The sequence below is a fragment of the Mus musculus genome, chromosome 11 (assembly GCF_000001635.26).
Source record: "Mus musculus strain C57BL/6J chromosome 11, GRCm38.p6 C57BL/6J".
NCBI classification, from domain to species: Eukaryota; Metazoa; Chordata; class Mammalia; order Rodentia; family Muridae; genus Mus; species Mus musculus.
Window position 1 is genome coordinate 84,893,508 of NC_000077.6, and position 24,059 is coordinate 84,917,566.

General features: G+C 50.3%; 2 protein-coding genes across 13 annotated transcripts in view; one reads left to right on the forward strand and one right to left on the reverse strand.

Moving 5' to 3' along the window:
• Myo19 (myosin XIX) overlaps positions 1 to 17,719 on the forward strand; it is a 31,057-nt gene extending 13,338 nt beyond the window's left edge. For 3 of the 11 annotated variants that reach the window (XM_011249173.3, XM_030246221.1, XM_030246220.1), the window contains 18 exons: positions 1,043 to 1,145; positions 1,761 to 1,857; positions 1,971 to 2,047; positions 3,614 to 3,704; positions 4,042 to 4,213; positions 5,870 to 5,943; positions 6,689 to 6,810; positions 6,967 to 7,080; positions 7,335 to 7,511; positions 7,844 to 7,996; positions 8,593 to 8,700; positions 9,650 to 9,720; positions 12,033 to 12,136; positions 13,729 to 13,895; positions 13,999 to 14,128; positions 14,713 to 14,798; positions 15,747 to 16,046; positions 16,886 to 17,622. In XM_011249173.3, coding sequence (XP_011247475.1) covers positions 1,043 to 1,145; positions 1,761 to 1,857; positions 1,971 to 2,047; positions 3,614 to 3,704; positions 4,042 to 4,213; positions 5,870 to 5,943; positions 6,689 to 6,810; positions 6,967 to 7,080; positions 7,335 to 7,511; positions 7,844 to 7,996; positions 8,593 to 8,700; positions 9,650 to 9,720; positions 12,033 to 12,136; positions 13,729 to 13,895; positions 13,999 to 14,128; positions 14,713 to 14,798; positions 15,747 to 16,046; positions 16,886 to 17,014 — 2,275 coding nt within the window. In that variant the 3' untranslated portion in view covers positions 17,015 to 17,622. Of the gene's footprint in view, positions 1 to 1,042; positions 1,146 to 1,760; positions 1,858 to 1,970; positions 2,048 to 3,613; positions 3,705 to 3,851; positions 3,957 to 4,041; positions 4,214 to 5,869; positions 5,944 to 6,688; positions 6,811 to 6,966; positions 7,081 to 7,334; positions 7,512 to 7,843; positions 7,997 to 8,592; positions 8,701 to 9,649; positions 9,721 to 12,032; positions 12,137 to 13,246; positions 13,365 to 13,728; positions 13,896 to 13,998; positions 14,129 to 14,712; positions 14,799 to 15,746; positions 16,047 to 16,885 lie in introns of those variants that run through there. The other 8 variants (XR_003949489.1, XR_879727.3, NM_025414.4 and 5 more) reach the window with 8 other exon arrangements.
• Positions 17,443 to 22,859, reverse strand: Znhit3 (zinc finger, HIT type 3). Of its 2 annotated transcripts, none has more exons than NM_001005223.3 (5): positions 22,749 to 22,859; positions 22,592 to 22,623; positions 20,704 to 20,778; positions 19,715 to 19,795; positions 17,443 to 18,141 (listed from the first exon to the last, which is right to left on the reverse strand). In NM_001005223.3, the coding sequence occupies exons 1-5, from the start codon at positions 22,832 to 22,834 to the stop codon at positions 17,960 to 17,962; spliced, it is 456 nt and encodes a 151-aa protein (NP_001005223.1). In that variant the 5' UTR covers positions 22,835 to 22,859; the 3' UTR covers positions 17,443 to 17,959. The 2 variants fall into 2 exon arrangements, with proteins under 2 accessions (NP_001005223.1, NP_001346111.1); NM_001359182.1 differs by having other exon boundaries at positions 20,704 to 20,876.
• Positions 22,860 to 24,059: the final 1,200 nt, after the last annotated feature.

A 24,059-nucleotide genomic window follows, 5' to 3' on the forward strand; every position in this document is an offset into this window, starting at 1 on the left:
GCAGAGGCAGGGGCAGCAACCGGGGCAGCAGAGACAGGGGCAGCAAACAGGGGCAGCAGAGGCAGGGGCAGCAACCGGGGCAGCAGAGGCAGGGGCAGCAACCGGGGCAGCAGAGGCAGGGGCAGCAGAGGCAGGGGCAGCAACCGGGGCAGCAGAGGCAGGGGCAGCAACCGGGGCAGCAGAGGCAGGGGCAGCAACCGGGGCAGCAGAGGCAGGGGCAGCAGAGGCAGGGGCAGCAACCGGGGCAGCAGAGGCAGGGGCAGCAACCGGGGCAGCAGAGACAGGGGCAGCAACCGGGGCAGCAGAGGCAGGGGCAGCAACCGGGGCAGCAGAGGCAGGGGCAGCAACCGGGGCAGCAGAGGCAGGGGCAGCAACCGGGGCAGCAGAGACAGGGGCAGCAAACAGGGGCAGCAGAGGCGGGGGCAGCAAACAGGACAGCAGAGACAGGGGCAGCAGAGGCAGGGTCAGCAACTGGGGCAGCAGAGGCAGGGGCAGCAAACAGGACAGTAGAGGCGGGGATTGGACAGAGCCAGGCAGTCACCAGCCTGGGTCACCCCCCGTTGGCAAAGCTGTCCTCAGCTTATATGCTGTATCTATGGGCTTCTCAAGCTCAGTGAACTCTGGAGGTGGCCTGGTTTTAACCTAGAAAGTCATAGCTGCTGTGACCTGGAGCTGTAGTGTTCTCATGGGCTCTGTGCTCACGATGGCTGCTCGTGCTCACAAACTTCTTTGTTAAATGCCTCTTTAGGATAGAAGCTAGGGCATCAGCTCACAGAGGTGACCGCCATGCAAGAGAATGTCCCAGAACACTCAGAGACATTCTGAGTCTTGTTTGAGAGAGAGTCTCATATAGCCCAGGTTAACCTTGAACTCCTGCTCTTCCTGGCCACTACACCTGGCTTTCCAAGGACGCTCTGAATGTTCCCTACCCAAGAAAAGCTTGGAAGGGATTTGCCTGGTGGCAGTCTGGTGTACAGGTATTGCTAATGGCTGTGGAATGAGGGATAATGATACCAGGCTCTGCTTCTGTGTGTTGTGCCAGAGCCCAGCAGATGACAGGAGCTGCAGTCCAGACCTACCTCCTAGAGAAAACCCGTGTGGCCTGTCAGGCCTCCAGTGAGAGGAACTTTCACATCTTCTACCAGGTCTGTGTCAGATGAAATGCACTGTGCTTCATGCAAGGCTGGGTGGCTTGTCCCTCTACCCTAGCACGCTCTATCCCTGGCCCCTCAGCCTGCTCTCAAGCAGAGCTGCTCACCAGGCACAATTTGGGCACAGAGGTTTCCTGCCTCCATCAGACCAGAAGGTCCTTGAGCAGGGCTCTGTCTTCAAAATAGAAGTTACATTACCCACAGTAGACTGAGGGCACTTTTAGGGTGGACACTTTTCCTCAACAGCGTGAAGGCTGCTCTGGAATTGTCCCTTCCCAGGACTGGGCTTTCCGGGGCGTTGGTAGGGCTCCTCGCACCCAGAAGCAGCTTCTTTTGGCAAGGAGAGATACCTCTCTAACCGAGATAAGGACCTCCCTGCAAGAGTCATGTATTCTGCATCAGACCACCAGCTTTCCAAAAAGATGGTTTTTTTCAGTGAGGCTGGAGACATCCCAGACAGAGGCGTTCCTTTTCCCCATGCTCTGCACTCAGCCTTTCAGTTGCTGACATTTCTTGCTCCTCATTCTAACCCCAGGCTTGCAGGGCCTCCCACTCCCAGCTCAGCCTCCTGTACACCCAGCTCAGCCTCCTGTACACCCCTTCCCACAGATTTGCAAAGGAGCCACCAAGGATGAAAGGCTCCAATGGCACCTCCCTGAGGGAACTGCCTTCTCCTGGCTACCCAATCCAGAAAGCAGTTTGGAAGGTAGGAGGAGCCTTCCCAGACTGCCCGAAAGCCCTACCCATTCTGCCTAGGGCCTGTCTCCTGTCCCCCACTCACCCTGCTGACCACTGGGCTGTGACATGGATTCTTTTCAGAGGATTGTTTCGAGGTGACCAGAGAGGCCATGCTCCATTTGGGCATCGACACCCCCACCCAGAACAACATCTTTAAGGTCAGAAGAAAAGCCATGCTACTTACACTTAGAGGTGATGGTAGCCCTTCTCATGGATTGTCCCTGGACTTGGGACCCTCTTTCCATGAGTGCCTAGGACTTCAGGCCCTATTGGACCATATCCAAGGAGCTGGCTGCCACTCTGTGGGGAGCCTGGAGACGGGTGCTGGACTGGACTGGGCCATAGGGTCGGTGACACGTCATGTAGTCCTTGAGTAATGAACATGTTGCAGTGACTCGCAAGCCCAGAACACAAGCACTTTGGGGCAGGTTTTATTACCATGACAAGAATAGAGAAATCACCTTTTTCTGTTTACCACTTGAAAGCTTAGAAATTATATTCACATCTCTTAGCTCACTTGGTTTTATCAAGTCTCTTGTGCATAAAGATTTTTTTCCATTTTATACTTGAGAAAATCTGAAGTAGAGAAACCGAAGACACCACAAAGAGACAAAGTTGGTTTCAGGAGTTGTTATTCCAAACGCCCACCTCTTCCTGTTCCCCGACCCAGTCCTTTGCCTCCCTCTCCCTCTGGGAACCCACAGAGCTAGCCTCATCTGCCTTTGCTGAAGGCCAACTGCTTCCCCCTCTTCCTCATGCCCTAGAGCAACAAGATGGGATCAGGGACAAGGAAGCCACTGCAGGAAAATGGGGATATTGATGGCCTACACATGGTGTTTAGGAAGCTAAGGTGCCTCACCCAGTATGGACACTGAGATAAGCGTTTGTGCAGAAGGGCAGTACATGGAGACCAGCCAGAGGAAGTGGACACTAGGAGTCTACGCATGAGTGCTGGTTTGAAGATGTTATGACATATTTACGTGGCAGGGAAGACACCATGATCAGCAGGACTCATCCATTCCACTGAAGATGTTATGACCTTATGCCACAGCCATGCTGCCCTGGTAGTTTGGGACCAAAAGACCAGTAGCACATAAAGATGATCTGTCTTGGGTCCAGACAGTAATGGCAGGAGAGGCTCTGTTCTCTTACTATGAGGTCCAGGGGTTCCAAGGTTACTTGTCCTTCCAAGGCTTGAAGTTACCTATATAGGTCATTGAAGGCACAGGCAGAAAGGTGGCACCTACTGCAGAGACCAGGATCACAGTCCCCTAGGCTGGACTATCACAGCCCAGTAATGCTTAGAAAGGCCCAGGAAACCATGGCTAAGCCTCACCCGGCAGAACTGCCCAGGCATGTAACTAACAGAGCGGTACTCCCATGCAGACCATTGTGAAGTGAGCAGTGGGACAGACGATGGATAGATGGAGGCAGGCCCTGCTGGTTGCTCTGGAAGGTATCTGAAGTCCTGCTGCCTAGTCGCTAATCTCACCTCTCTCCTAGGCTGGACCTCCTATCTCTGCTATGGGCATCCTCATGGCATGTGCCCACAGAATGTTGTAGAGATTGTGTTGGGATCTCTACCGTACGAACTCTTGTCTGACAGAGACAGCCAAAGGGGCAGTCATCAGGAGCTCCCTTCTGTTGTTGTGACATCAGCATGAGGACTCATCTTCTTGGTCAGGCCAAGCCCCTGCCTCCTGACCATCCCTTCTGCCCTTCAGGTCCTAGCTGGACTGCTGCACCTTGGCAATGTCCATTTTGTTGACTCAGAGGATGAAGCCCTGCCCTGCCAAGTGATGGATGATACCAAGGGTGAGAGAAGAGGATGGGGGAATGCGCCTGGCAGGAATGGCTAGCTGTAGTGGAATGTGGTGGGAAATCGAAGGGTGAACTTTTCAGTGTAGCGCCCTTGACTAAACCATCTGCTGTAAGGCCCACCATGGATAATTTACTCCACAGCCTCTGATGAAGCCAGCAATGTTGTCTTCAACAATCAGAGTCGGGTGGCTTGGAAAGTGATTTGTCCGATTCTAACACTGTGACTTCAAGTCCTGCCTCTGCCACGTAAGGAGGCCTTGGACAAGCCTCTTCACCCACTCAGTTCCAGTGGAGGATGTTTGCCTAAGGAGGGCCCTCCTTTCTCCCCCAGTCTCTGTGAGGACCTCAGCCTTGCTGCTGCAGCTCCCAGAGAAAATGCTGCTGGAGAGTATGCAGATTCGAACCATCAAGGCAGGCAAGCAGCAGCAGGTGTTCCAGAAGCCCTGCTCCCGAGCCGAGTGTGACACACGCAGAGACTGTCTGGCCAAACTGATCTATGCACGGTGAGTGACTTACTCTGGGCCTTCACTTCCCCGTAGGTTCTTAGCCTGTGTAGGGTTGGACCAAACATTGTGAGACAATAGATACAGGTCCAAGATAGTGGAAGCTGGAGAATGCAGACCAGTTGCTGGGCTCCCAGGAGATGCAGGGCATAACTCCCAGGTTTGCCGTAAACCCTGCCTTTGGCCTCTGTGCCTCTATTGAATGGAGAAGTTGCTCCAAAGGTGATCTCCACCTTTACAGCTGGAGGTTGAGACTGTTGAGTAGTATATAGGCTTCTCTGTCACCTGTACCCTGGGACCTTAGGTCATTCATCTGGGGAATTAGAGAGGGGTCCTAGCCGGAAGCTCAGCTCAACAGTCCCCGTCACCAGAATACACAACAGGCAGAAAGGAGCCCAGCATGGCAGGGAAGGTGGGTCCTCACCTTTCTTGGAACATGACATCCTCTGGCTATGTGGTCAAATACTGTCTTATCTTGAGTTTTGAGAACCTTCAGAGTACCTTGTAAAGTCTATCAGAGGCTCAGACTCCCCTGAGATTATTGTGGCCAGTGTTTATATAGGAGTATGTGAAATCTTGGACAACCCTGTTCAGAGCCAAGAATCTGAGGTCTTCCTAAGCCCATGTCAACTAGAGACAGATACATCTGCCTCAAAGCAGGTTTTAGGTCATAAGTTGTGGAATTTTTGTATTTCGGGTTATTTTAAGACAGGGTCTTACTCTATGACTCTGGCTGGCCTGGGACTTAATGTCAGTGCTATAATTAAAGGTGTGTACATTACAGCCAAAAGATTTTTAAGATTTTTTAAGTAACTCTACAAGTTACTGCACAATGGAAAGTTACAGATAGAGAGCTCTTCTAGCTAAAGAGCATTTACACATGGCAGCTGTCATGTTACAATAGTCCACATGGAAGCCGCCATGTTACAATAGTCCACTTACTTTAAGTATCTTGCATGAGAGTTTGAACCCCTGTTGAAAAAAAAATGTCTACTGAATTAAACCAGTTGGAGAGTAATTACTTAAAGAGAAACTAAGGCGTAGTGGCCACCTCTAAGCCCAGCACATTTTAGGCTGAAGTAGGGGCTGTTCGTTCCATACCAGAGTCTCTATGTAGACCCTGTTTCCACAATGGGACAGGGGAAGGCAGTGTGCAGGGAAGACGTCCTTTGAACAGTCTTGTGCTCGGTGCCACCTTGTATAGAAGTGCCATTTTCTCGGGACTAACAACAGTTGCAATAGGGAATGCCATTGCCTTGTGATTTACTCACACACACGTTAGGGCTGAGGAGGAGGTGGCAGCTCCTGAAGTCTTCCCTGGGGAACTCAGTGTACTCAGCTTACACAAATGCAACTGGAGCCTGCCAGTATCTTCTAGTCATGGCGTTAGCTGGCGATGGGTCGTGTGACTAATGCAGACCCATACCCTGCCTGACCCGGGAGCCTAGCTGTCCTGTCTTGCTAGAACAGGTTAGATCTGTGTATACCTAGAAATATATGCCCAGAGCCTGCCTCTGCTGTAGGTCAAGATTGCGTAAGGCAGGAACAAGAGGATTTAGCCTTTGGCCTGGTAGGTTCAGAACTCAGGACCTTTTAGCACGTGGTGCCCTTCCTGGGAGGGCAGTTTTAACACATCCTACTCTTCCTCATCAACAGGCTGTTCGACTGGCTGGTGTCTGTGATCAACAGCAGCATCTGTGCAGACTCCAAATCATGGACTGCCTTCATAGGTAGCAGGGAACCCTCCAGAAAATAAGCCATTGGACCCAGGGTGGAGGAAGGGTCCCTGGGTCATGTGGGTGCCTGGGAGCAGCTCCTTCCCTCTCTCTGCTAGTGTCCCCATCCACCCACCCACCCATCCATCCAGGAGTTTGGTGATATTTCTACGTTTGATTGCCCACATATATGTCCATCCATGGCTCTCTAGACAGACCAGTTTACGCCTTATTCCTCATGGTCCTTTTTCTCCTAGTCCCAGGAAAGGTAGTCAGAGGCACATTTGAGGGCAGCATTGTTGTGCGTTGGGTTGGGTGAGTCAAATAGGGAATTAATTAAAATTAAAGCCTAGTGATGCCAACACAGTTCGCTTAAAAAGGGGCATCAGCTGGGCTGGTGAGATAAGGTCCTCTGAACAAGGTCGATACAGAGGACATTCCCTGTATCACACAAAAAACAGGACCCAGTAGCCTCAAGGGGGAACCTGTTGGGACCAGAGGATTTCAGACTTGAAGGTGGGCTGATGCCTGAGCTGCCCTTCATTCAGATGTGTGACTTTCTGCTTGCTCTGATGTAGTATGAAGCAAGGGAAGAGGTCCTGGGACCTACATAGGTGGGTTGTGGGAGCAGGAGACTGCCATCACTCAACCTCATCCCAGGGCTGATTGAGGCCTCTGCAAGGGTGCAGCCACTTGGGCTGCCGTGCTTGTCATCTCTACCACCGTGTGGTAGCCCCATGGTTCTCTCCTCTCTTCCCAGGGCTGCTAGATGTGTATGGGTTTGAGTCATTTCCTAATAACAGTTTGGAACAGCTGTGCATCAACTATGCCAATGAGAAGCTACAGCAGCACTTCGTGGCTCACTACCTCAGGGCCCAGCAGGTGAGGGATAGGGCAAGGCAAGGCATCCTTCCGGAGGCACCTTTGTTCCTTGTTTTATGAATTGAGAAATAATAACTATGTCAGAAATTGTTTTAATATTCTGTTCCTTAATGCTCCTCTGGGACTTGCTTTCTCCCATCCCTGCTCCATCCCTAGGAGGAGTACGAAGTTGAGGGCCTGGAGTGGTCATTTGTCAACTACCAGGACAACCAGACCTGCTTAGATCTCCTTGAAGGGAGCCCCATCAGCATCTGTTCCCTCATAAATGAGGTAAGGCGCTTAGGCCAGTGAGCCGGCCAACAGAGCCGGTCTCTGGGCTTTTCTGGTGCCTTGGTGATTCTTTTGTGTGCTCTTTTGTCCGCCTCTCTCCCCCATCTACAAATAAGTGTGCTAATCCCCGGGCTCTCCCTGGAGTTGCTATAATGCTTGTGTTACAACTCTGCTACCGTGGGTCCAGACACTGAGGATGCTGCACGTGTGGGAAGTCCTCATCACTGTGATGACTGCCCACTCCCATCCCACAGGAATGCCGCCTTAACCGGCCAAGCAGTGCAGCACAACTACAGACGCGCATCGAGAGCACGCTGGCAGGACGGCCCTGCCTGGGCCATAACAAGCTCAGCCGGGAGCCCAGCTTCGTGGTTGTGCATTTCGCGGGACCTGTACGGTACCACACAGCCGGCCTGGTGGAAAAGAACAAGGTAAGCCTGGGCCACAGCATAGAGCTACCGGATAAGGAAGCTGAGTCACTACTGCATATACAAAGTAGTTCCTGTAGGGCATCTACTTTCTCCTCAGTGTCCTTTCCTCAAAATCCAATCTCACTCTCTTGAGCCCTGCCTAGGATCTTTGCTAATCCATCCTGAGCTGCCTGGAAGTGGTCCATGTACACATGGCTCCTCTTGGCCCGCAGACCCAGTCTTCTTGGGATTCCAGCCTGCCCTCCCCAGGAGCCCTGGTCATGGGGGGAGGGGGTGGCCAGCACTAGGAAGCAGCTCACCTCTCTGTCTGCCGCCCTTGCCCTTTCCGATAGGACCCTGTTCCCCCTGAGCTGACTGAGCTCCTGCAGCAATCCCAAGACCCCCTGCTCACGATGCTGTTTCCTGCCAACCCTGAAGAGAAGACCCAGGAGGAGCTGTCTGGCCAGAGCCGGGCTCCTGCATTGACTGTGGTGTCCAAGTTCAAGGTGGGTCTAGTGGTGCTGACGTGAAGTGCTCAATACAACTGTCTACTGAGCGCCCTTCAAAACTGGGGCTGCTTACTGGGGAGCAGTGATGTGCCGGGCAGAAATAGTCCCTGTCTCATCAAGCTTATGCTTCAGTGTAAAAGACAGGGGACAGACAAGACATGACTGGGTATGAGGATAAGGCATACGGTGGGGACTCCCAACCTCTGCTGATGAGCTGTGACATAAGCAACGTCTGAGTCACATCCCTCTGGCACATAGGGAAGGCTTAATAATGGAATAGCAGGGGTGGCGTGAAGCTATCTGTAGGAAAATGATCCTGAGGAAGAGAGGAAAGGGAAAAGCCCCAGACCAGAGGCTCAGTCAGTAAGAGCCACTGGTCCACAGCATTCCTGGAGAAAGGGTGAGAAGTAAGGGGTGGTTACCATGTGCTTTGCACATGTTCTTAAAAAACATGGAGTAGTCCCCAGGGTATATATGAGCCTGATCTCAAGGCTGGGAGGTCCTCCAAAGACACAACACACTCACAGCCAGCAGCCAGCTTAGGCCCCTGAGCTGCCCCAATCCTGCCTAACCCCAAATTTCTGTGTCTTCAGGCCTCACTGGAACAGCTCCTGCAGGTCCTACATAATACAACACCCCACTACATTCGCTGCATCAAGCCCAACAGCCAGAGTCAGCCACAGACTTTCCTCCAAGAAGAGGTAACTAACCCTGAGCTACAGCTACCTAGCACCAAGAATAAGGAGGAGAGCATCTCCAGATGGGATGGTCACTGGCAGTCTCTTGGGCTGAGCCTGACATTAAGAAGAGCTTATTTTGGCCGGGCAGTGGTGGCGCATGCCTTTAACCCCAGCACTTGGGAGGCAGAGGCAGGAAGATTTCTGAGTTCCAGGACAGCCAGGGACACACAGAGAAACCCTGTCTCGGGGGAAAAAAAAGTGTGGGGGGGCTTATTTCCCTGCTCTGGCAGGGCAATCATGAGTGGCTGTATGGTCTGTACACTCCACCAAAGCCTGACCAAGGTACCACATGGGGACACTAGAGCATCTTGCTCCCTGCTCACCTAGCCAATCCTGACAGGAGATTTGAAACTGCTCAGGGCAATGGGTCTTTTGTGATTTGTTTAACATCTATACAGTCTATGAAGTATGGCTATCTCTGGACTGTCAATCTCATTTTCCAGTCTACATAAAATCATTCCTCAGGGTTTCAGGCTCTGAGGGAATACAGATGATATGTGAGTTCTGGACAGCACCGAAGAATGTCCCACAGTCACCTGCTAAGTGTGGCTGTGTAGCCAAAGATAACTGGGCTGTGTGGCACAGTTTGGGTTCAAATCACGTAAGAATCTTCACAAAACGGCCTTCTTTGCTTGAGCAACTCTGATGCAGGAAGAGAATAGGCAGTTCTGTATTGTGAATCAGTGTCAGCCCTGGGGAGGTGAGAGACAGAGCCAAGCCTGTATGTTTTTGCAGGCCTTAGCTATATGAGGAGCCAGGTACTGGGCAGGACCCCTCGGTTTCTCATGATCCCACAGAGACAGACATCTCCATCAGCCAATTCTGCTTGTCATTAAATAAAGGTCAGGACCAGAGATACAAACGACATTTCTGGCCTGTAGGTACTGACTTTCTCCCCCCACCCTTATAGGTCCTGAACCAGTTAGAGGCCTGTGGCCTTGTGGAAACCATTCACATCAGTGCTGCTGGCTTTCCCATCCGGTAAGTAAGCCACATTGCTGTAGGGCCAAAGCCTGGTGGCACTCAGAACTTGGGCCAGACAGAGGGAGGTGGGCACCGGGAAGGCAAGGGATAGCACCTTTACATTTATTCTGTCACTCAGTGTGGAATCTCTGCCCTGGTAGGGCCTACATTCCTATGGAAACAAGAAAATCAAGTATGAGCCAGACACGGTAGCACACACCTATGAGCCCAGCACTAGAGACAGTGAGACAGGAAGATCAATATTAAGGCAAGCCTGGGCTATGTAGTGAGTTTGAGGCTGAGCTAGAGTGAGACCTTAGAGATCACCTAAGAATGATTCAAAATCAACAGAATGGCTGGGTGGGTGCTAGAGAGGTTGATGACTCTGAGGTTTGGAGTACATAGTACTCTTGCAGAGGACCCACGCTTGGTTCCCAGCAGCCACACAGGGCACATTACAACTGCCTGTCAGTCCAGCTCCAGGATGATCCAACCCCTCAGGCCTTCATGGGTGTCTGCACTTACAGGCACATACACACACACACACACACACACACACACACACACACACACACACACAATTAAATAGAATAAAAATAAATCTTTTTTTTAAGGGTCTGGGGATAGAGAGATGGTACAGGGTTAAGCACACTGGCTGCTCTCCAGAAAGATTAGAGTTCAATTCCCAGCAAGCACATAGCAGCTAAAAAATGTTTAATTCCAGTTCCAGGGCATCTGAAGCCTTCCTTTGGCCTCCAGAGTCACCAGGCATGCACATGGTGGTATACAGACATATATGCAAGCAAAACTCTCATATACATAATGTTTTCAATTTACAAAGTAAAATTTAAAAAAAAAAATCAATAAATAAAAATAAATTTTAAAAGGGCCTGGGGAAATGGCTCCGTGGGTAAAGAGCTTGCTGGGACCTAAGTCCGAATCTCCAGCATCCATGTTAGTTAAAAGCTAGGTGTGGCCACAAGCATTGTAATGTCAGCGCTAGAGGTAGACACAGAATGCCATGGTCTGCTGGCCAGCTGTCTAAGCAGTCAGTGAGCTCCAGGTTCCATAAGAAACTAGATGGATGGATGGATGGATGGATGGATGGATGGATGGATGGATGGATGGATGGATAGACAGACAGACAGACAGACAGACAGACAGACAGAGGCTTTTTCATTGTCAAAGCCTCCACATGTGCAAGCACATACTCTCTCACACACACATACACACACACACACACACACACGGATAACACACATATACACAAGTGTAAAGTACAACTAGTGCTCAGAAAGAAACACAATTTGTTGCTGGCATGCAGGGAAAATCCATGGGCTGGTTCAGTACAGGCCCAGAGAACAGGAAAGGGCCAGCTGGGGGCACTCAGGACAGAGAACAGCCATAATACTATCAGGAAGTGAGCCACCAAGAGATAGGCCACAGAGAAGCAGCAACAGGGAGTGTAAGAGAACAGGAGCCGACACAGCAGGCCATCCATGCAAGGCCGTGACAGCTGCCTGCGTGCACTGGAAGCTGAGAAGGGACCGGCAGTATCTGTATTCTCAGAGAATCCTTGTCTGCTCGCTGGAGGTTGGTGCAGGGTTAGGATGGACGGGGATGAGTGAGGAGGCTGTTGCTGGCATCTAGGAGGCAAGAATAGCTGTGAAAACAGGAGCAATGGGGTAGACTGGGATATAGTTGGCAGTAGAGAGAACTGGATGCTTCCTCAGACTCGTGTGAGGGCTCAGGGAGTAGTCAGCTTCCAGCCTGTAGAAAGAACTTGCTGTTTTCTGGGGCAGACGGTTGAATCAGGACAGTTTACCAAAATGGGTTTAGTCTGGAGGAGGCCCGAGGTGGAGTGTGAAGGAAAAAGGAAGTGAGAATCAGGAATTCTCCTGGGGCTTTGTCAGATTTGAAAAGTTTCAGAGCCAAGCCTCAGTAGCGTTTTAAGAACTGTGCAGGTACACGCTATCTGTCCTCAGTGGGTGTGAGCACCCCACTGTCAGCAGGGAGACACACCACACCACATGGAAGTCAGAGGACAACTTAGCACAGTTCTCTTCCACTGTATGGGTCTTCAGGATGGAACTCGGGTTGCAAGGCTTGGCAACAGGCATTTTTATCTGCCGAGTCCAGCCGTCTTGCCAGCCACAAACAATTTTAAATGGTCTCTGCAGGCTTCCCACTGAGTGACGTCAGGCATCTCTAGAACATACCCTCCTCATTGATCCAGGGGCGACAGTCAGGGCAGCACTGGCTTCGAGTCAGTCCCAGCTAGGACCTGGCTAACAAAGTCATTTTCTCTTTTTGCTTGCTTTGGCTTCTAGGGTCTCTCACCAGAACTTCATAGAAAGATATAAACTACTGAGAAGGCTCGGACCTCGCATGTCCTCTGGCCTCGGGGGCCTGGAGCCTGCCGAAGGGTCCTCTGGTGAGCGGGGCCCGTTTTTGTCGTTTGTTCAGCCCTAGGTTACTGAGGACTTACCTGTGCGTCCTTGGGGATGAGGGTTCAGAGACTTATGGTTGCTGGAGGTAATAAACCCCAGCTGACAACAGTGCAGACAGGCAGAGAGCTTCCTCGGGTGCCAGTCAGGGAGAGGTGGACATGGGAGAGCATTTTGGGGGAGGTGTATAGGAGGATAAGTTGGATTAGCCACGTGACAACACTGCACATGACAAAGGTAATCTGAACAAAAGCCTCCAGGCCTAAGACAGAGCAGAAGGTCTGAGCAAGTCCACACAGTAGTGGTAAGGAAGGCTGGGGTGCCAGCTGGGCCCTAGTCAGGAAACATGGACTTGGAAGCTGGGCAGTGGTGGCACACATCATTAATCCCAGCACTTGGGAGGCAGGGGCAGGCTGATATCTGCGAGTTGAAGGCCAGTCTGATCTACAGAGGGAGTTCCAGGACAGCCAGGACCATGCAGAGAAAACAAAACCAACATGGACTTTATTTCTGGGTAGATGGGGTACCACCCTTCAGGGGAGAGAGCCAGTGTTCTATCCGCCTCATGCTCTCATCTGCTCTAGGGGCCCTGTGGGAGGTCCTGGGAGTGAGGTTGTGGAGCTATCCCAGTAGAGAGGCCAGAGCTGTGGGCAGTTGAGTAATAAGGGGACAAAACTTTTCAGTATTGGTAGCATGACTCCATACAGACAAAACGGAGGTGAGCCAGCCTTGGCAGTGGGAAGGAAGAACAGAAGGGAATCTTAGGGGTCTGGACTGGTCCTACAGGGCCTGAGCTCCAGTCCCAGGAAGCAGCAAGGAGAGTTATGTCCAAAGCACTTGGGCAAGTCTAGCCTGTGACTATGATTGAGAAGTCGTCTGGCACAGTGTAGCTGTCCATAACTAGGAATGTGGAAATGCTAGGGACAGGTGGAAGGACAGACACAGGACAAATCTCAGCCAACCACAGTGGTGCCCCCACTACCCATGCTCTTCTGGGCCCCATCAGCCAGTTCTCCTCCTCTTGGGAGTTGTGTCACCTTCCCTTCCCTCCCTTTCTCTCTCCTCTCTCCATGGTTTGCTCTCCTGTCTCTTCCAAGCCCCTCTGGGCGCTGGTCCATTTTGTGGATGTCTCTCATCTCTCGTCTCCAGCATCTGCTTTGGTGGCCTCTGTCTCCAGAGAGGCACTAGGCAGCTAACTGTGGTCTGAGGCCTCAGGTAAATCCTGCCACACAGGAGGCAGCCCTGCGAGTCTGGGAGGGCTGTCACACAGCTGGGTGTGTTCTCCCTTTTCTACGCAGGACTGACTGGAAGGGGGGAGTGGTGGGGCTGAGGGAGTGGCCAAGCAGCCTGGGAGGCCCTTTTCCAGGCTCCCAGCTCCCCTTGCCAGCCTGTCCAAGGAAGCTTCAGGACACTCCCAAACAGCCAGGATTTCGGGGGACACAAGAGAGGGGGAAAGGAAGAAATGAGTAGGTCTAGAACTGCAAGAACAAGGCTTAAAGAGCTCTAGGGAGTCCAGTGTCTTCAGGCTACAGAGTCTATGGGAAAGCAGGGACTGATGAAGCCTTTCTCCTACCCCCAGAGCAGCCTCTGTGTGCCAAGGAGGCCACACTGCAACCTCTACTACAGGACATTCTCCATGCTCTGCCAGCTTTAATTCAGACAGCAGCCACTCCCAGTGACCCGGCTAAGAACACACAAATCCCACTGTACTGTGGCAGGACAAAGATCTTCATGACTGACTCCATGGTAAACTGGCTGGGGATGAATTACAGGTGCCAGCTGCAAGTATAGGCCCTCCTGGGGGTCCTGGGGGTGCACCGAGCACTTCATCGGCTTCCCCTTCTCTCAGCTAGAGCTTCTGGAATGTGGGCGTGCCCAGATGCTGGAGCAGTGTGCCCGTTGCATCCAGTGTGGCTGGAGGCGACACCGGCTCCAAAAGCAGGAGAAACAGAGGCGGGCTGCCGTGCTCATCCAGGCTGGTAGGTGGGGCTGATCCCGTATGGCGGGTGTGACCAACACAAAGGCCAAGGGTAGTGTCCACACCTGTGAGCCCAGCTTTGGGGAACTGAGATGGATCTTAAGTTTGATGCCAGCCTGGGTATGTAGAGTCCTTGTCTCCAAGGAAAAAATATGTAACTTGTCTTTTTGTAAGTACTATACCACAGAGCTACAAATCCATACAAACAAACAAACAAACGGTTTTAAAGGAACAGATAACCCAGATCCCACTCCTTCCTTGGGCACTGCTGAGGACTGAGTCTGAGACAGGCCCTTGGCAGTTAGAGCTCCCAGTCTAAGGCTGTATGTGTTACCATATGCATGCAGGTGCCCATGGAAGCCAAAAGGGAATCAGATCTCTTGGAGCCAAAAGAGATCATGAACCACCATGTGGGTGCTGGGAACCAAATCTGGGTGTTCTGCAAGAGCAGTAAGTGCTCTTAACCACTGAGCCAGCCTCCCTCAGGAATGACTTTGTACTGACAGAGTGTATCCCTGGAAGAGCAGATTCCATACTTTTACTCTGGTTCTAATGGTGGTTTTGACGTCTGTGCTGTTTCCTTAGCTTTTAGGTCCTGGTTAACTCGGAAACACATCAGAAGGTTACACATAGCTGCCACGGTCATCAAGCACGCATGGCATAAGTGGAGAGTGAGTATGACTGGGGCCAGGATGGGCAGTACTTGAAGACTGGGCTTCTGACAGACCTGAGACAGAACGTCTCTGCTGCTGTGGTGTGGGCATACTGGCAGCTCACAGAGCCTCTCAGCCTGTGTCGGTCCTCTTGCATGATGAGATGGGCTTAGTGCAGATGCAACTCCGGGAACAAACTGCCAAGGCGCTTCAGTTTCTCTATGTTCTGCCACACAGAGCCTGTCTGTCTAGTTCAGGGCACCACAGCCAAAGGTCTTCAGTTTACCTCATCAAGCTGATTCTTTCTATCTGCTAGAAAGATCTAGAAAGATGGCTCAGTTGGTAAAGGTGCTTGCTGCCAAGCCCGCCCACCTGAGTGTAATCCCCAGGCTCTGGTGGTGGGCAGCAAGCTCCCAGAAGCTGTCTTCAGACCATCACAAGCATCCCACGGCACGCTCACACCCTTACACATACATGTATTCCAAAACGAATGTCATCTTTTATTTGGTTTTGCTTTTGAGACAGAGTTTCTCTGTATAGATCTGGCTGTCCTGGAACGTAGAACAGGCTGGGCTCAAACTCTAATCTGCCTGTCCTGTCTCCCGGGTGCTCCATACCCAGCTTTTTTGTTTTTTGGTTTTTTGAGACAGGCTTTCTCTGTGTAGCCTTGGCTGTCCTGGAACTCACTCTGTAGACCAGGATGGCCTCAAACTCAGAAATCCACCTGCCTCCGCCTCCCAAGTGCTGGGATTAAAGGCGTGCGCCACCACGACGGGCTTTTTTTTTTTTTTTAAGAGAGCTAAATCCTACCCACCCAAGTTTAATCCCCAGGACACACAAGTTGTCCTCTAATTTCTACATGTCCACTGTAGCATGCCTCTATGTCAAATAAATGGATGCAAAAGTAAATTCTCTTAGGAAGAGGGCTGGACAACCTAAAGCTATAAAGGACTGTTTCTCTTTAAGATCAGAATGGCCTGTCTTGCCTCTAAAGAACTGGATGGTATGGAGGAGAAACCCATGCCTCAGGCTCCTGGTACCCTGCGGTCCTCGATGTCCCCAGCACACACTAGGTTCCTGGGAGCAATAATCCATCTCTGGCCCCTGGGACTGGTGCTAGCCAACTCAGCTGATGGCGTACGTGGCTTTCAGAGGAAACTGGTAGCCCATGCCTGCCTTCGGCTTCCCTCAGACAGACCCAGCAACAAAGTCCAGACACCACAACAGGATCAGGCTGGTATTACATCTATCAGAGCACTGCCCCAGGTATGTTCTCGTTCTGTGATATCATGGCAGTCCTTCCCACAGCTCCGAACTGTTCACTGAGAAAGGCAGGGAAAAAGGCTTGGAGCAGCAAAAGACTTCCTAACCCTGCTGGGTAAGCCAAAAACTCCAGGTGTGGATTACTGCCGTTTTTTCAACTAATGACCGACCGGGACTCTTCAGAGCCCTTCAGTTTTAAAACCACTTCCAAACAGTTTGCCTTTGAAGGTTTGGCTCTGCCTCACAATATGAGCTCCTCAGTTAGACATGTAGCTGAGCCCTGATGGACATAAGCAGCATCGTACAGGGTAAGTGTAAGAATTAGAGTGCATGGTTAACCCAGGAAGGACATAGTGAGTCCCACTTGGAAGAAATGAGTGTGGCTGTTACCTCAAATGACACTGCATTAGGCAGTTTCTCAGACTGTATCACTTGGTTCCTGGTTGTCACTCTCTCAATGAAAAAAGCAAAGGTATGGCTGTCCTATGTACTGTGGAGCTCGTTCCACTTGAAAGCAGAGCCTCAAGCCTGGTCTCAGCTTAGCCCCTCCCTGGATAACCTGTGATTGATGGCACGTTGTCTCAGAACTTCCATTTTCTCCTGTGAGCCTGGGTTAATACTTAGCCTAGTACAAGGGACCAGAGAAAAGAAAGGCAATCAACAAGATGCTATATAATATGTAAAGACTCTCCCTGAAATCAACAAGGGGTAAACAGAAGTGTTCTGATCTTCCAGCTCTAACTAGTCACAAGATATTTCCAGTCTCATGGAATGGATGTGAGATTTTATTCCTTTATTTATCTAAGCCCTGCCACTCATAGGATGCATCTCTTTCTCCCTAGGGCTCGATAAAGTTTCACTGCAGGAAGTCTCCACTTCAGTATGCTGACATCTGCCCTGACCCTTCAGCCTCCTGTGTTACTGGCTTTAATCAGATTCTGCTAGAAAGCCACAGGCCAGTCCAAGTGTGACTCTTCTACCCCCACCTGCCTGAGTGATCTTTAGTGCCTTTGTTTCCACAAGGCCTTTTCCTGCCAGCTGTCTTGCCAAAGACATTAGATCCCACACGCAAGTGCCAAGCTATTCCCACGGCGACTCCAACTGCACGTGCAAGCAAATTCCAGCCTGAGCCAGGGCTTCATGGCCAGAGTGCCAGCCTTCCAGGGCTGTGGCTTCAGCACTGGCAGGATCTGGGGGTGCTGGGTACCAAGCCAGGATTAGGGCCACAACATCCCAGCTTAGTATCTTTGTGCTCAAGCTCCATCCAGAATGTTGTCACTACAGCAAGATGGATACTGGGCCATCCACAAGCACTTTAAAAGGGCCAAGTCACCCTAAAATTGCCTCTAGAATTTTGGCTGGGGGAGAACTTGCATATAGTTTACTAAGGGAACAATAATATTTAATAAACTGATTTATTTAATGTTACCAAGAACAATGAACAATGCAGCATCAAGAGAACCACACCTTAAATTGTTACACTATGTTTTTAATTCAAATGGATATACTTGGTATTTATGATGCAACTCTGAACTGTACAAGAAATAAAATTTAGAACCATCTAAATATAAATAGCCAACCTTTTGTTTTTGTTTTAAGTATTTTATGTATGTAGGAGTTTTCCCTGTACATATGGCTATGCACATGCATACAGTAAAGACTGTCAGATCCTCTGCAACCAATTACAGTTGTAAGTAGTCAAATAGGTGCTGAAAACTGGGGTCCTCTGGAAAAGCAGTCAATGCTCCTAACTGCTGAGCCATCACTCCAGGGCTACAAGTTTCCTCTTCATGAAGTTGCTGCAGCGAGCCATGTGGTAGAGGAAGACCCACGTGTGCATGCTGCGTATGGTGGCCTTGAAAACAGCCACCTCTTGGAGCAGCAGCAGGTAACTTGAGCAGAGAACACATCCAGTCTTAGGAATCCCTCTTCTGGGATGGTTCCACGATTCCTAAACAGCAGTCTGCAAACTCCACGAAAAGGGGCTCCTGCATACAGGCTCGCATCAGCTTTGCTTTGTTGTCACCCTGATCGAGGCTAATCATCAACTGCCTCAGGTGTGGGTTCAGCAGCAAGCTTCTTAAAGTTTCCGATTCACCTTAAAGATCAATACCAGCTTTAAGTTCAAGGGGGACCTGTGGCAGTAGCTGAAAGCTAGGAAGGACTTGTATCTCCACCCTTATGCTGTCACTCCCATATGCGAAGACTGTACAACCAGCCGGCCGTGGTGGCGCACGTCTTTAATCCCAGCACTTGGGGGACAGAGGCAGGCGGATTTCTGAGTTTGAGGCCAGCCTGGTCTACAAAGTGAGTTCCAGGACAGCCAGGGCTACACAGAGAAACCCTGTCTCAAAACAAAACAAAAACAAAAAACAAAAAAAAAGACTGTACACCAACTATACATCAAAACCTAATGCACACCTCTAATCGCAGCGCTTGGGAGGCAGAGACAGTTATATGTATTATGCCATTTTTGAGAAATAGGTCCTGGAATCAAGGTGCCTTAGACATCAGAAAGATTACTGTATTCACAAATTAAACTTCAATATACAGGTGAACAAAGGAAATATGGGCTGGAGAGAAGATACAGTGGTTAAGAGCACTTGCTGTGCAAAGCATATCTCAGCACCCACTTAAAGGCTAAGAGTGGTCCTATGTATACCTAAAACTCCAGCACTGAACAAGGCAGAGACTGGTGGGTGGGTGGGTCACAGGGTTTTGCACTCTGGCCTGTGCATACACACACAGTGAGATTAGCAACAGTAACGGAGGAGCCAGCTAGGAAAGGTGAGCTAGCAGGTAAGCTATCTTTCCAGCCCCAAAAGTAAATCTTTAAAGATTAAAAAAAAAAAAAGGAGCCGGGCGTGGTGGCACACGTCTTTAATCCCAGCACTCGGGAGGCAGAGGCAGGTGGATTTCTGAGTTCGAGGCCAGCCTGGTCTACAAAGTGAGTTCCAGGACAGCCAGGGCTACACAGAGAAACCCTGTCTCGGAAAAAAAAAAAAATTAGCAATTCTTCTGAGGATAGAAACATCATGAGGACATAGAGACAGGAGGATGGCATCATGAAGCCAGTATGGGTTACAGTGAGTTCTAAGCTAGCCAGGACTACACAATACGACTCTCTGTCTCACTAAATAAATAAATAAATAAATAAGAAAAAGACTATCACTCAGAAGCAGAGTAGCCCTGAGGTATAGCCGAGCTTCCAGCCAAAACAATTCAGAAAGCCAACCACATTCTATACAGAGGAAATGGTGTCAGAATACCACCCAAGAATAGTCATATCGAGGGAATTCTCAGTATTTGTGAGAAAACTCCCAAGAAACAAGACTTTAGTGACCTCAGTTTCTTTAATAACACGGATTTTTTTCTTGACATATGCTTTCACATCCTCCCAGGTGCAGCCAATGGGAGTTTATGTCAGTCATTATAACTGGTGATTGTTACTTCTTTATATGCCTCTATGGAAAACGTGTCTGCCAAGTGCAGCTTGTCCTGATGATGGGACACCTTGGTCAGGTGACTCTCCCCCGGGGGGTGGAGGGGGGGGGTATAAAGCTGGCTGCTGCACGACTTAGTCCGTGCTCCACTCTCCCATGCCCCACGGCCTTAGAGCACAAACTAACAGTTAACAAGCCTAACAGTTAACAAGCCCAGCACAGACTTACCTAGATTCTTTAAATTCTGCAGAGACACTCTGTCTTCTTCCTCATCACTGTTGAGGAAATCAGCTACGGAGGAGTCATCATCTGAGGAGTGTAGAGCACAGCTGGTCAGGCCTCAGGAAGCCAGGGCAGCCACGTCGACCACGTGTGTACTGAGGTGCCACAGGGAGGGCACACTAACAGTCGTGTTCAAATAAAATGACAGCTTGCTTCTCTGGCTTCACAATTAAACCAAGAGTAGGTGGCAGAATGGTGACTGGGCTTCACAAGAGCATGACATGCTGTGGTCTGCAGACAGCACCCTTCCTGGCCTCGTCGTGACCCAGGGCTGTGACTGTGAACGAGGCCTATAAAACCCTGACAAGCATAGTACCCCCACTTTCACCAAAGGCAGATACACCCAAGCCCATACTAGACGTTTCTCAAAGGACACATAGCCCAACTCTTTCTGTGACTCTTAAGAACCTCTTTGAGGCACAGAAGGGGCTGTGTGCAGATCTACAACACCCAGGAGGCATTAAAGACAGACGAATCCATGGATGCATGAAATGTGTGAGTGGAGGACAGCCCATTACTGCTGGAAATCTAAGGCGACTTCAGCAGCAAGGAGGTGACCTAATTCAAAGGAAGCCTCCCACATGGGCCTAACCCCAGGCCCAGGGCCCCTCCCCAGAGCCATGCTTCAGGACGCTAGTTTGTACTCCACCCTGCTGAGGCTGCTGCTCCCCCAAAAAGGCATCCTCCTGTATCCTGTCCATTTACCCCCTCTCCTTTCCTTACCATTTAGTATCTTTGAAATCAATTGAAGTGTGTTGTTTAAACTCGACCACCATGCTAGGTAGTGGTGGTGCACGCCTTTAATCTCGGCACTCTGGAGGCAGAGGCAAGGAAGGCCAGTCTGGCCTACAGAATGATTTCCAGGACTACACAGAGAAGCCCTTTCTCGAAAAACAAACAAACAAACACAACAACAAAAGCCCCAACCACCTCACCTTTGCTCTCCTCAGACCTCACAGGAGGCCCTGCTCTTCTCTTCTCAACAGGTCGGGCTTCAGAGCTGCACTGCTCTGAGAGAGACACAAATTTCAGGCATAGCCAAACACAACCCTCCATGCCAGCCAACGAGGCCGCAAGTCCCCATCACGGCCAGTGTACTGAATGTGTACTGGGTAGAGACACACAGAGGGAGAGACAGGTCAAACCAAGCGATCAGTCAGAGAACCGTGAGTAATTCCGAGTCCAGCAGAAGGGGCGAGGAAGCCGACTGAGCTTGGACCTGGGCAAGGTGGTTGTGTGCCCCACCCTACCTTCACAGGACTTCCCCCAGGATTAATGGCAGTGACTTCTATAAACATAACACAATTCATCAACAGTTACTGTATGTGTGCACCCATGTGCCGCTAGGACATGAAGGTCATAACTCCCAGGTCAGAGGGGTTTAGTAGTCATGGAACACATGGATAAGGTAAGAAAAGTCTGCTCTAAGTCTACCTGAGGAAGCCCAGAGACTTAACGGAGCGAGCTTTCACAAGCAGAAAGCAAGCATTTCGGCAGGGATAGGTCTGAGCCTGGGGTGGGAGAAAACAGCAGAGACAGAGGGAGAATGTGCTACATGTATGCAGTGTTTACAGAGGCCAGAAGAGGGAGTCAGAGCCCCTGAAGGGGAGTCAGAGCCCCTGGGAATGGACCTACAAGTTGCCTATAGTAGGCAGGTGCTGAAAACCAAACTCAGAACCTCTGGGAAAGCAACAAGAAGCTCTTAACAGCCGAGCCATCGCTCCAGCTCCATTCTCAATAGGTCAGGAACTTATTTTAACCAGTTCTGGTGGCTCCTATAATCCTAGCATTTGAGGATGACAAAGCATGATCATGATAGATAGGCCAGCCTGAACTACATAAAAAAAAAAAAAAAAGAGCCAGTCTCAGCTGGGCCGTGGTGGCTTGTGCCTTTAATCCCAGCATTAGGAAACTAAGGCATGGGGATTGTGAGTCTGGGAGGAGTATAGAATATATAGTTCAGCCAGGCGTGGTGGTGTACGCCTTTAATCCCAGCACTCGCGAGGCAGAGGCAGGCAGATCTCTGAGTTCGAGGCCAGCCTGGTCTACAAAGTGAGTTCCAGGACAGCCAGGGCTACACAGAGAAACCCTGTCTCGAAAAACAAACAAAAACAAAAACAAAACAAAAAAAGGAATATATAGTGAATCTGAGATACTCTTTCTCAGCACAAAATAAAACAGCACTTGGGAGGCAAGAGGCAGGCAGATCGCTATGAATTTGAAGCCAGCCCGGTCTACAGAGCGAGTTCGAAGGCAGCCAGAAACCCTTTATTGAAAAGCAAACAAAGAAAGAAGGAAAATGAAAGAAGAAAAAGAACCAGCCGGGCGTGGTGGCTCACGCCTTTAATCCCAGCACTCGGGAGGCAGAGGCAGGCGGATTTCTGAGTTCGAGGCCAGCCTGGTCTACAGAGTGAGTCCCAGGACAGCCAGAGCTACATAGAGAAACCCTGCCTCGGAAAAAAAAAAAAAGAGGAGGAGGAGGAGAACCTGTCTCAAAATACCACACACAGAAAAAGAAAATTTCTCCTATTGTAAATAATAAACAACCATATTTTAAAGACAACCATTGCTGGCTAATTGACCTCAGCCAAGGCAGTTTCTGCGATAGTGAGGGGCTACACTAGAATGTCAAGATGAATAAATAGCTAAGACTTTTCCCAAGAAAGCAGCTGACTTGCTTTGGATTATTTGAGACAGGGTCTCAGTCTGTAGTCAGGCTGGCTTTGAACTGGCGGGAATCCTCCCGCTTCGGGTTCCTGGGGGCATGGGGCCTGTACGGTACAAAGAAGGAGCAAGGGCTGCGACGGTGTCCCGGGGTCTTACCTTTGTGCTTCTGAAAACAGGGGACCGAACAGCTGTAATGAGACAGACAGGCTCAGGTCAGCACGATCAGCACGAGCGGCCGCAGCACGTACCCCTTGCCCGCAGCCGCCGCCCGCAGCCCGGCCTCCCTCCGAACCCACTACCCGCTCTGGCTCACTAGGGCACGCGGCAAGTCGGGCAACGGTATTTCGGCTTCTCCAAACAGACCACACAGACCGCAGTCCTACAATTCAGCGACGCCATGACTTCCCAGAAGACACCCGCGCTCACTCTTTTACCTAAACAAGGGCCAATCACAGCGCTCCGCACTCATTGGCAGTCAGAAGCAATGGATTGATCCTGTTCTCTATTCTAGGCCTCACCTGTAGAGTGTCGATACAGTAGATGTGCATTTAGAGCTGCTGCGTCAAGGATTTTTTTCCTCTGATTAGATCAGGCCACGGAACTCAGGATTTTTCTGCCTCTGCATCCCTGACACTGACATCACAAGTGTGCACCACCATGCCTAATCAAAGACATTAAAAAAAAAAAAAAACTGTATACGTGTGCGCCTGTGCCGGGGTAAATGATGTCCCTGCCCCAAGAGAGACCAGAAAAAGATATCAGATCCAATGGAGCTAGAGATAGGCGGGTTTGAACTTCCTACTGTGAATGTTAAGACTCAAACTCTGTAACAGCATCTAGCGGTCCTTACTGCTAAGCCACTTCTCCCAGCCCAAAAGACATTTGAGGCTGAGCTGCTGACAAATGCTTGTTGAACCCCGACTGTGAGTTCTACAATGTCCAGACACTGGGGATGATTGGAAGACGGTCTCTTCCCTAGGAGCACAAGGCTTGAAGTGAAAACAGAATGGGGAAAGGACTAAGGAAGAGACTGGAATTTTAGTGTCAAGCCGTGCATTTGCACGACTCTGAAAATGAGCCTGTAGGTTTTCTTGTGCTTCATGCCACTACAAGCCATGGTGGAGTTGACTGACTGCAGAGCAGATCAGTGGCTAGGCTAAAGGAATCCAGGCTAATGAGTCAGAATAGATGGGCTATGACTAACCTTGAAGGCTACTATAGACTTTAGTTATAGACAAAATCGTGGAGTCAGTTGTGTTAAGGTCTGAGACCCTGTTGCAGGGTGTGTCACCAGGCCCTACTTGGAATCCTGTTTTCTTTAAGAAACTTGCTCCTCTCTGAAGCTCTGAATTTGGTCTAACCTAAACTCCAGCTTCCAGGACCTTAAATCATGTTCCTCTCCCAAATGCCTCCTCCTCATCTATGTGGCCCATTCAGGCTCTAGGGTCCTTTGTTGATTTGTTTGTTTGTTTTTGTTTTTGTTTTTGTTTTTAAGACAGGGTTTCTTTGTGTAACCCTGGCTGTCCTGGAACTCATGCTGTATACCAGGCTGAGCTTGAACTCACAGAGCCGGCCTGCCTCTGTTTCCACCAGCCCTGCTCTAGGGTCCCTGTTAATAAGTGTG

Bases quoted from the DNA above. Each gene is read 5' to 3' on its own strand.
- Znhit3 (NM_001005223.3), bottom strand. From the start codon at position 22,834: ATGGCGTCGCTGAATTGTAGGACTGCGGTCTGTGTGGTCTGTTTGGAG. The intron at 22,624-22,748 runs GTGAGCCAGAGC...GTCTCATTACAG, and splicing joins CCGACTTGCCGCGTGCCCTA to CTGTTCGGTCCCCTGTTTTC. The intron at 18,142-19,714 runs GTAAGTCTGTGC...TTGATCTTTAAG, and splicing joins GCAGAATTTAAAGAATCTAG to GTGAATCGGAAACTTTAAGA.